Here is a 12139-nt window from a genome sequence, read left to right as displayed (position 1 = left end):
CCCTTTGCAGACCGGCAGAACTGTAAAATAGATTTATCTTTTTCCCTCCTGTAACGGAAGTGAGAGAATATAAGGAAGGAGAAAAGGAGGACTATCCAGGTTTCTCAGAAGTTCACRGAGAATGCAGAAGGAAAAAGGCTGATTTGTCTGGGGGATCCCTAAGGGTTTGATAATAAAACAGCAGAATGGGTAGGGTGAGCCCATCTCAGGGCAGGATGCTATCCATGCTCGGGGGGATCCRGTGTACTGAAAACAGTAAATGGCATCAAAAAGAGGGAGCCAGCTTGAAAAGTAGACCGAACGGGAATCAATCGTTTAATTATTTGTTTACAAATATTATTTCTTGATTATTAATATTTTTTATTAATTAATCATTTAATTAAAGGGGTTCTTACTGGTTCCTTGTTTGAAAGCTTGAGTGAGCTCTTGGCATAGGTTATTTGAGTGCTTTTTCAATGTTTTTAGTGTTTAATCTTAATTTAATAGCTCTAAAGTTAGTCTGGAGCTCCTAGAGGCATAGCTARATTTTACTGGTATTAAAAGGAAAGAAGAAAATTATCTTTTAAATATTCAGGTTATAATCTTTTTAGGTATATATACCATTTATCTTCTATTTGAGCAAGCTTAGGTAGCAGACACTGTTATCTTTCACATTTGAATGTGTTCAAAAAATTATATTGGGTCTGTGTGTGTCTTTCACAAGTTTAAAAATACTGACAAGATTACTACTACTGTTCTGCCCYTACAGGAAGAGGACACAAGTTTTGCTACTGCTTTTTTCTGACTATGTCAGTATTTGGATCACTACCTAACATGAGTGACTTAATGTAAATTTTAAAGCTGTAAAGTCTATCTGTCCTTTTCCTTATGCTTTGAAGTGAGAAAGTTGTTATAGGTGCTGGAACTAAAAATTCGTTAAAGAGAACAAATTATTAATCCTGCCAGTATTTTGGGACAAAGTCATTCTGAGTTGCATCGTTTAAATTTGGGTTGTATTTTCATTTGTAATTTTTACAGTCAGGATCAGTAAGCAATGCTTCCCCCTCCCCCCCCCTTTTTTAATGTAAACAGAGATTCTAGGAAACTACTGACTTTTTCTTTTTCTGTTCCCACATGGACATAGCCGTACTTCGTGAAACCTTGGCCCAATCTTTTGAAATTATTGAAAGAGAGGTGCAAAAAGTTTATAAAATATCTGCAACTTCTTGTTGTACTTGGTGTAGACAGAAACTACAGTTTTGTCAGCCAAACACTTATCTGAGAATGAGAGCTGAATTTTAATACGAGTAGCCAGGTAGTCTAAGCACAGAGGCCTACAGACCTTGCTGATGATGGCAGAGAAGGCAGTGAGSAACTCGGCCTGATCTGTGACCTCTGTTACTAAATCACCCACCCATCCAGTAATGGGCTCTCATTTTTGTTGTTCAGCCTTTTACTGTTAATGTACCATGGAAGCTCTTCTTGCCGCTTTTGATGTCCTTTGCAAACCTCAACTCCAGCTGAGCTTTGGCTTTCCTGGTACCACACCAACATGCTCAGGCAGTGTTTCTGATTTCCTCCTCTGTAGCCTCTCCTTCCTTCCTCCTCCTGTTTGCTGCCTTTTTGCCCTGGAGCCATGCCATGACTTCCCTGCTTCACCAAGCTGACCGTCTGATACATCTCCTGCTTGAGAAGCTCTCCTTAAAGGCCGCCAGCTTTCCTGAGCTCATCTGCTCTTCAAAGCTGTCTCCTATGGGATCCTGTATACTATCTCCCTGATAAGAGATAATCTGCTCTCCCACAGTCTGTGATCTGAGCTCTGCTGCTCTCCAGCCTCCCTCCCAGCCCACAGGACCTTGACCGCCACCRTTTCACGGTTGTTGATGTCAGCCTATGTCCACATTAAGAAATGATAGCAGAGCCAAGTGGTATAACGATGAGGTCAGGCATTGTGTTTTCATTAGAGCTTGAACAGTCAAAAGGAAAAATGTGCTAACACCTCTGCAAAGTAAGCCTGAAGCAGTATGCTTAGCCAGCAGGACCCTTGCTGGGATTGTGTAGGAACGGATTTCCCTACAAGAGAGTTCTTCAGTGTATTTGCAAATAAAAGTCTTTTATTTTTTCTTTTACCTTTTGGAGTACACTAAAGCAAACTTCAATGTAGCTTACATTCAAAATAAAATAGTTATTATTAAAAAAAAACAGTTTTCTAACAGGAATTCTGAAAAATCTGAAAAAGGAATGAAATTGACTGTGTGAATGAAGAAGACTGTAACCACTGAGCTCTACTCAGTGCTCGTCTGGCACAGTATTTCAGTTTCATCAGTATTTCATGTTCAACAGTACCAAGTCCCAAACTCTCTATATACCTAGTGATGCATAAGTCCCTTATCATGCTATTTCCACTCCTTATGTTGAGATCACTTGGTAGGTCCAACATACTCTATAGCTAAAATGTAAAAGAACAAGGATATTATTTCAGAATAGGAAAACTAATTCCTTTGTAGTTAAAATCTGTTTTCTTTCCCTATCCTCCTTGTCCAATGTCACCCCTTTTCCTTTCTCAGGGAAAGGCTRTCTGGCTCCCTCCTGGTAGAGCAGGTCCAACCATGGTGGGCCCTCCTGGAGCATCCATTCTTGTACACTGCTCATTCCCTGTAGCCCCAGTGGGGAGTTAATGACCTATAGTAGGGTGGATGGAGCTGAGGGGCTTGTGGTCATCTGTCACAGGGTGGTTACTGTAAGTCCTCTCTTTTGGTGCATGCAACTGAAAACTGAACAAGCTTTCAAATTCCAAAATATCACTGAAACGTATTAGAAGTATCCTTTTGTTCCCAGGGTGCACTCTCATAGTTGCTTGAGGGGAAAAGATGAGTAAATAGTACTAGTATGAAAAATTTAATCTGAATATAGTTCCCACAAATCTTTGGTCTGAAACCTTTTTCAATTCAGGATGCTCTAATTTGTAAAGCCGTGGTGATTGTATTGCATATAATGACAAATACTGAGAGCAGTGGAAGGTGCAATTTCGATAACTGATTTAAATATCTAAATTTCATTTTTAATAATCACGCTGTTAACTATTGTGATCATATACAGTTTCAAATTATGAAATAACAAAGCAGATTTTCCAATTTCAAAACAGTTTCTATTAATATTCATAGAAGTGTAATTGTTTTGTTTGTGTATGAGACCAAGAATTTAAATCTTTGTATCATGTAAGCACTTGCTAAGTAAACACAGTTAGTAAAGGCATTGAAGACAATTTATAGTGAGGGTTGGGGGGATTTGAGGGGATTTTGGTGGAAAAATTGAACTCAAAGTCAAACTTACCTACTAGGGTGGTTTTTGTGAGCAGTTAATCCTGCAGAAATTATTTATGTATGGAAGAATATACAGGGTTAAAGGGCAGGCTGTGAGAGTAATTGATGTATTAGGTACAAGTAACATAAGCACAACTTGGTATATGAGAAAGAGTAAAAGTGAATTAATAGTAGTGTTTTATTCTTGTATTGCAAACACATGAGAGACTGAAGTTACAATTTATTCCCCACTTCTACTTAGATAAAAAGTAAACCAGAGTTTATAATAAGAGTGCTATTGGCCTTCATTTGTTACTTAAAGATAACGTTTTTTTCTTAATGAAGCATATTTCATAGTTACCCTGCAAACCCAAAACTTGTATTTCTAAGTTAATTTAGTAACCTTGATCCTATTAAGAAAGCTACCTGTCACATTTAAAATTACAGTCAGCAAATATTCTTTTTGCACAGATACCCAAAACAGCCCATTGTTAAAAATAAGGAATTTTGTCTTGTGTTASGTAGTTAGATACTGTGTTTCAATAGAAAGAATTTTTTTTGTTCTCTTTTGTTTTTTTCCAAGTTGCTTGTAGTGGTGCTAATGGTAGAAGAGCAGGCAAAGCATTTCTGGAAGTTGTTGCATGTTTTGTGATATCTCTGAGGATGTCTCATCCTAATTCGGAGGGGTGGCAGCAGAGGATATAAGTTTCTTTTTCTCTCTGTGAATATAGCGATGTCTAAGTGAATTAAAATTGTCTTTTATCTTTTCTTCTTCATCCCTTTCCTTAAGACACGTCTTCCTGCAGGTAAGGAAGCACAAGCCTTTCTTGACATATGAAGATTGACTCAGTTTCGTTTCCTACATGGCAGAACACCTGATTTTTCTTTGTATCTTTGATTCTTAGAACTAGGATAATAATTAGATGTCTCACAGCACTCTTAAGAGGTATCATGTAGCTACGTCTCCACAATATCAGGAGGATTAAAATTTGTGAATACTATTTTTGCTTGGTAGTCAGAGTGAGGGTTCGATTAACATTTTCTTCTTTATTGCCTAAGACATTTCTAGACATGAGGGACAAAATGTATTGCTACTAAGATTTTTAATTAGGATTGGAAACCAAACAACTGAGCTCAGCTTTTGAATTTTTGGATTTCCTTCTAATAATTTAAATTGAAATAAGTTGGCTTGATTTCTAAGATAAACTTAACAAGCATGATTTTTCTTTAGTCTGATGCAACACTATTATGGTTTCATTTTTGCTTTCATTCAATTGCTAACATTCAGTAGCAGTGCTTGGAAACAATCCTACTGTTGGAAGCAGCAAAACAAAAAGGAGTATTTAAAGTGTGCTCTCTACATTTGTAAGAATTTTATGCAAATTTTGAGAAATATTTTAAACAGAAGTACATGGTTTCATTGCAGATTAACAATAGAACAATTATATTGGTGCCTGTATTTCAAAACATCTCCTACAGAAGCAATGTCTATCAATCCAGTTGTGGTCATGTGGCTTTGAAGAACAGGGCAATCATTTCATACTCTTTTTACTAGCGATAATTGATTTCTTTGTTATATTCTGCATTTTTCCTATATTATATCAGCAAAAAACACTATGGACTTCTCCAAGGAAATTGTATTTTAAGCCTGGTGTTGATGGCCTGATTTGAGTCTGTAAGGATAAGGAAATACAGAATTGAAGACAGAGAGTCAGTTCTCAGAGAAGTTTCAGGTCCAGCTATTTATTTTCATCACTTTGGTTTTAACAAGTTGCTGCAAAAACCTGAGGTTTTATGGTTTGAATGTACTTCTGTGTTGTGCTGAAGCAACAGGAATAGAGATCTGATATGGTCAAACTTATTCACAGGATTTTTCAAAATGCTTAATGACAGATTTTTTTTTTGTTTCTTTTTTCCACATTATGTAGGTTACTCATTTTACAGACATTTTTTACTGCATTTTTATGTAGTGATTCATTTTACGGAATATCCCTACCAGCAGTAGTGAGGCACAACTTGAAGGAACACTGGACTGTGGCGTAGGGCAGACCTAATAGATGGCACAGCACGGAGGGGGCAGAGGTACTGACGTTAGGTGAAGGGCCTTCACAGAAAAGCTAGTTTGAGGAGAATGGACAGGGATCTGTGCTGCAGGTCTCTTGTGTCTCAACATTTTACGACTCGTGCAGGATCAACTGAAATCCAAAATTCCTCTTTATTTCTACTTGGAAAATCAGAAACCAGACTGTAATTTCTTGGAGTGTTAGTTAACGGTAAGTAGTTAGAATTCTGTTGAAATCAGAATTGACAGCCCACATGTTTTGTGGAGGGCTAGGGTTTTATTTTCTTGGGGTAGATTGTTTCTAAATAAAGATCCATGATCAGGCATGTGATGTTTATTTGCTAAGTCARGCTTGTATTTCAAGAAATGCTCATTTTGCAGCATACTGTTTTAGTCTGTGGTTTTATATGTTTCCTTATATTGGAGGTTGATTATTGATTCACTGTAAAATTCATCTTGTTTTGGTTCTGTTAGTTCTTATATCCCTTTCCTAAAATGTTTTTAGAGGAAATGCCTACTTGAAGGTTACCCTCTTAAGGTTTTGTATTTCATAGATTTGTGAAATTAGCTTTTGTTGAATAATGCATTCTTTGATTATATTATGAAAATAACCCTCTGACTCATAGTTGCTTTTCATAGTTAGCAATATGAATGCAAATTTCACTTGCAGACTATACACGGCTTGTGCCTGATCTAAAATAAAGATGAAGTCCTGTAGCAGAAACACTTGGTTTGTTTTATTAGCCATAAGCTGAGATAGTTCAATGTAACCATGTCGAAGATGATTCACGAAATACTTTAACATCTGACTAGCTCCAAGAAGAGAGAGAATCTGAACAAAGGACTTCCCATGTTCAAAGCAACATATTTTGTGATGCCATTTTATTGCTTTTTATATGGTATGAGGACAAAGTAGAGTCAAAGAGGATAACAGAGTAAGAGGAGCTTCACACTGGAAGTTGTCAGGTAGGCTAATGCCAGCCCTGTTAGTGGTACATCATGACTGAGTGACAACACTGTATTCACAAAATGTGTATTGCTAGGAAAAAAGTACATATGCAAATACTAATAAGAGGAGCAATGTAATGCAGAGTTAATGAACTGAACATTCATTTACTTCTGTTAAGTAAAGCACTTAATCATGCAGTCTGCTGGCAAACAGAAAATATTCTTGCTGAAAACTTCCAGTATCATTATGCTGGCAAGGTGCATTTTGGAGTAGTTACATGAATACAGATTGAATTTCTCTCATTTTAACCATACAACACACGCATTTTGGGCAGTAATGTCAATATCTAGCGATCCCCCCAGGGCCGACATCCAGTGTTTTGCAAGGCTGCCTTATTTTACTRTGAATGAATGCCATTATAGTGACATACAGTACTACAGTATCCGTATTGTGCGGTTTCCCTTCATAAGATTAGGATTTCATTTTACTACCTTTGTAACAAAAGGTTACTGCTGTTGCTCAAAAGCAGTTCCATCTAAAATCAACAGAACTGATTGCAAGAAACTCTTGACATAAGAAAAGGTTTAGRCCTTTGTGTTTTTTGTCTGCGTGCGCATAGCTTGATGTGCTACATCACATRACTTTGTTTTGGGGAACCAGATTAATTTTTACAACTTTGTGTGCAAAATGCTACTTACACATTCAAAAATATCGWAATTTGGCATTTTTCATTAACAGTTGATAATGAAGTGATAGGTGGGAACCTTTCAGTTATGTTCAGTTGGAAATCCCATTGACTGAAGTAAAAGTTCTGTCTTTGTACAGACTGAAGAATTTGCACTAAGTTTTTTGTTCACCACTGATGTTTTGAGGGGGCTTGGCGGTGGGGGGGGTGACTCTTTTGTTTTTTCTGATTAATTATTTCCCTATCAGTATTTTCCTTAGCTGATAATTTCCTTAGCTGGCATTTCCATAGCTTAGATCTACCAGAAGATACATACTTGCGTTAGGAGTGACTGTTTTGCTTATCAAATTATTAAAGATAGGAAATCAGAAATGTATATCAAAGCAGTCAGCAGGTGGGGTGGGGGCCAAATCATGTCAGAGTATCCTGAAAGTACATTGTAGAATAGACAATCCTGCCCTGAATAGAACCAAGAGTATCTGGGGCACGAGGTGGGCAGTTATATGCTGTGTGCTGCTTGTAGGAATATGTGTTGTAATTAATCCATTGGAGGTGTGAGTGTTTCAGCTTCATAATGCACCAGAATAACAAAATAGCTACTCGCTGGGTTTTATGATGTTTTTCAGTGGTTTCAGTACRAAGTCATAAATAGGCAAAGAGATTTTTAGTCCTCTGTTTAGTCTAAATAGTGAGGTTTAAGTGGCAACGTGAATTGATGTGGTCAGAAGGCTGAATTTTATCACAAAGGAGGTCYTTGTGCAAGAACCAGCATGTTTATCCAAGGACCTTCCAAGAGATTATGTCCAATACTAAGACTAGGTTGTATAATTAGCACATAAAATCATTATAGCTCTAATTCAACAGGGGGTAAAGAGTAGCTTGAACGCAAAATTCTCAAAGGCCAAGCTATTGTTTTATAATTGTAAAATAAATGTGCTAGTGCTTTTCCAAGCCTGATCAGCAGGTGAAATCTGGCTTTGCATAAATAGTGTTATTAACTGTGCTACTGAGGTAAGTATTTTGGAGAGGATGAACTGTATTACATTTTTCAGTGTACCCAGCATCTACTTATGTATGTACTTATGTATATTACAATATGTAGTTGCACATCCAGTTACTACATGTTTTTAATGGCAGCATCATCTAATATTTCYTCAGAAATATAGAGTAAAACTTGGTTGTATTTTTTCAGCAGATAGGAGAATTCTAGAGAGTGCATTTGGAACTATGTCTGTGCCTTTATATTCATTAGCTGTGCTATTGAATTGGTATTGTGCTATTTGCAAATTGTGATCATCATAAAATGAGAAGTTATTAGCCATAATGTGTTCACACAYAATGAGAAAAAATATTGCATTATCTTGTCATGTAGTAATCTAGAATATGCTTCTTTGTTGTGTCCTGAAACACTGTGAAAGTCCCATTATCAAAGGATGCAATAGGGTACTGATAAACATAGCAGCTGTTTTGCAGTTGCATTTGTAAATAGCTTGTCTCTGTAGAATTATTCTGAGCGTGAGATCAAACTTAGTTTATTTTAGTCTCGTGAGGATTTTTAATTTTTTTTAATCTCTGGAGATCAGGATAAGTCTATGTCTTTCTGCACTTAGTTTACAGTGTATAAGGCTATCTTTCATTCTTCAAGGTTTCCATACTGATAGTGGTGCTAAGAGTAGTCCCCCATGTTGCTCACAGAAGAAAAATGCCAAAAGTGAATTAGGAAATTCAGGAAAACAAGTGCAGGAAGAGGCAACAGAGCTTGAAAACAGTTCAGTTGTATTGTACATTTGGCTTCTGTTTAATACAATAAATACATAAGGAATACAGATGGAGTAGGCAGATTGTTCCTTACTCTCTGGTAATGTTCTTGGACATAAACAGTAGTTAACACCCCTGCTCACCAGAGATAATTTTAAGTCCCTCTGGGGGACTTCCTTTTCTCCCTTATACAAATTCACAAATCGTTAGACCCTTTCCTGCTGCTTGCCAACAAATCTCATTTTGGATTTGCAAAATATGCATTAAAGTTCACAGTGCAGCTCAGTGTTTCGTGTAAAATATTTAWGATTTGACTGCCTTCATCAAACTGACATACCTGAGGTTTGTTTGTCCCTGTAAAATCAGATTTTGTTCTTGTTCAGGTAAAAAGATGTAGTACTCCTAGATTCAGTGTCAAGAATTGTACCATTATCAGTAGGGCATTGTGTGCCAAAACACATCGTTGCTGAGCTGCATGAAGTAAAGAAGAGGTGCATGGCACAATGTATCATGCTTGATTGTTCATAATTTTTCTCCCCTGTTTTAGTGCTGCTATCATGCAAAGATGCTTAACACAGCAGCTATCTGCTAGCATTTTGGCTATACCATTAAATATAATTACGGCTTGTTTTAGCTTACATGTTTGCATATTGACTTGAACAATTTCTCCTTTTAACGGAAGTACGCCAGAATTCATAATGTTGTAAGTGACCGGAATCGCACAGGAATACACATGAGGAAAGGCAACCTGCTGCTGTCAGAGGCCACGTGATTAGCAGAGCTAGAAGAGAAGGTTGGGTGAAAAGCTATCCTTCAGAAAATAAAATTGCCTTTGCAGTTTAGATGGGTATATTTAGCCTGCTAAGGAAAGATGCAAGAGTTATGTACCCAAATCCCATCAACTCTTGATAAGAAGGTTGTAACAAATTCTCTTTTTGATCTTTGAAAATTCTCAAAGGATGCTCTTTCAGTTATAAACAGGAGGTGGATGGAGAGAGTAGTTTTTTCAAATTTTCGGTGTAGGTAAAAATGCTCAATAAAGAGCATGCTTTAGAGGTGACTGTTTAAAAATCTTTACAGTACATAAGTACATAGTGGGCCTGTTAATTCCTTATTTGCAATAAATAAAAAGAATTGCTGACTAGACAGATCTTCCTTATCTGTGACTTATGTTAGGTTTCATTTCAGTTATGCATCTTCCTTTCCCCACTTGTAAGAAAGTGGATTGAGATAATTAGCTTCTTAGCACTTTGATTTGTAGGGGGTAGTAATATATATATATATATATATATTTAATTTCCATTTTGTTAATTTTCCTCCTGAGAGAAACTTCTGTTTTAAGGTTTGTTTTTTCCGGGTTCTCAAGGTGCTGCTGTGTAGTTGATACTGTATATAGTCTTTTTTTCTGTTTCAGTACAACCGGTTCTTCTTTATTGATAGGTATTAGAAAGTTTCAAGATCATGGATTACAGCCTGCTCCTGGGAATCCACATACTGGATAGTAACATGAAAGAAAAAGACGGGGATAGTTCCCAGAGCACATCTGATGCAAAACGTCCAGGAGGGCAGAAGGTGCTCTATTCTACAGCCATGGAGTCTATACAGGGCCCCGGCAAGTCTGGGGACTCTGTCATCACAGAGGCAACAAATACGTGAGTGCCCATAACCCACTCCTAAAGCTACTACTAAAATTTATCCATTCCATCTCTTCAGTCCTGTGCCATTTTATATCAAGTCTGATATTGGCAAAGCTTTCAAGAGTCTAAGCTGAATAGTGCTTGTTTGTGTTTTGTAACATTTTCAAATCTGCACCATTGAGATTTGTTAGAGACCAGGAAATAAAAAAGTTGATTAGTTGGTTGAGCATCTTTACAGATATGATAGCAAATATGGTTATATGATATCAAATATGATAGCAAATTATGGTTATGGTTATTATTATTCATAGTGACTTATGAAGGCACAAGAGTATTTACTTATAAATGAGTTGTTGTGAGACAGCCATTGCACAGGTTCCGTGTATGAACTAATTTTAATTGGAAGCAGCCTCATAAGCCATGAGCAAAAAACTATTTGTTAATGTTGTAATCAGTATATCTGCAGGGGTTATTTTCAGCTTAGTGTAGTATACTTAATACATAGAACTGTATCATCARCCACTGAAATGCAGTCATACATAGGTTGGGTATTTCAGGATATTTCCTGATTTTTAAGAACTGCTGCTTTTTTCTTATTTTTCTGTCTAGCAGAAATTGCAATAGAAATTTATGTATATAGACCATAGTTAACCAACTATTTCTTTTGATATACATTCAGTGTTGTCATTACAATCACCAATCACCATTCTCATTCTGTATAATTAGTCCTTGATTATAAGGACTAAAGAGGATTTAATTCCACATTAAAAAAATGTATTCTTTTGCTAGTTTTCAGGGGGTTCCTCCAGGTAAATACCATTAATGATAAAGAATCATGTGCTTAAACCTTCAGCACATGAATGGCTAACTGATCATACTTGGTATTTATAGAGAGTTTCCAGCTATTCATAGTCCTAGAATATAAATTTAGACAAAAAAGCTGATTTTTGCCCTTTTTTTTCAGTATTACTGTTGTGCACGTAAAAGATAGTGAAAGTTAACACTCAATTTGTATGGTGTGCTGTTACACAGTTGCAGCAGTGTTGTGCTGGCAGGTTTCCTTCACTAAAAGCCAAAGCTGATTGGATAAGTCATCCAAAAAAGGCCCAGTGGTGATACGCCTGGGACCCATCGTGAGCGTCCACATCGTGTCCGCGTCGGTGCAACGTGGCGCTTCCCTGAWCTCCAGCAGTGCAGTGCTGCTGCTAAAAGCATGTCGTAGCACCTCCGTCCTTCCCTGGCCCCTTGCGTTGTGTCCTGTCTTGTGTTGACATAACTGGTAATGCAACAGACTGCACTGRAGGAGGGGTCAGTTAAAATGAACTTAAGCCTTAATAATATAAGTAAATAAATAAAGCCAGGTCACTTTCCTCCATTGATTCATTGAATGGACCGGGCTTTACAACCAATCTAACTTCCCTTGGTCTTACACAGTCTCCACTGTGCCTAGCACTGAAGTAAATAATAACAAAGTTTAAAAATTCAGGAGATGTTCTGTGGTGGGAGGAGGTTGCTATGCTGCAATGGCAGAATAAGTAATTTGGGTAAACATTATTAACAGAGTTTGTGTTCCTTCAGCAAGAGAGGAATTACAGAACTGTAAACTGCTTACTAATTATCACACTTGAGAAATAATCAACAAAGGTGGAAAACAATGTTTATTTTGTATGTTTGTTTTTCTGAAATGCAAAGCAAGTGTGAGTTGTTTGGGAATTTCATTATGGGAATTAGAATTTTTTTTTYCTGCTGAGAACTGGACTCTCCACT

The 12139-nt window shown here is 37.0% G+C and overlaps 1 protein-coding gene across 1 annotated transcript in view; it reads left to right on the top strand.

Moving 5' to 3' along the window:
• PIP5K1B (phosphatidylinositol-4-phosphate 5-kinase type 1 beta) overlaps positions 1-12139 on the top strand; it is a 105038-nt gene that overhangs the window by 67157 nt on the left and 25742 nt on the right. The window contains exon 8 of the mRNA XM_085312532.1: positions 10176-10387. Coding sequence (XP_085168658.1) covers positions 10176-10387 — 212 coding nt within the window. The remainder of the gene's footprint in view (positions 1-10175; positions 10388-12139) is intronic.

Source organism: Rhea americana, unplaced genomic scaffold, assembly GCF_003343005.1.
Source record: "Rhea americana isolate MKP2758 unplaced genomic scaffold, rheAme1 scaffold_11, whole genome shotgun sequence".
Taxonomy (NCBI): domain Eukaryota; kingdom Metazoa; phylum Chordata; class Aves; order Rheiformes; family Rheidae; genus Rhea; species Rhea americana.
The sequence above is the reverse complement of the archived record's forward strand: the minus strand, read 5'-3'. Positions and strand labels throughout refer to the sequence as shown.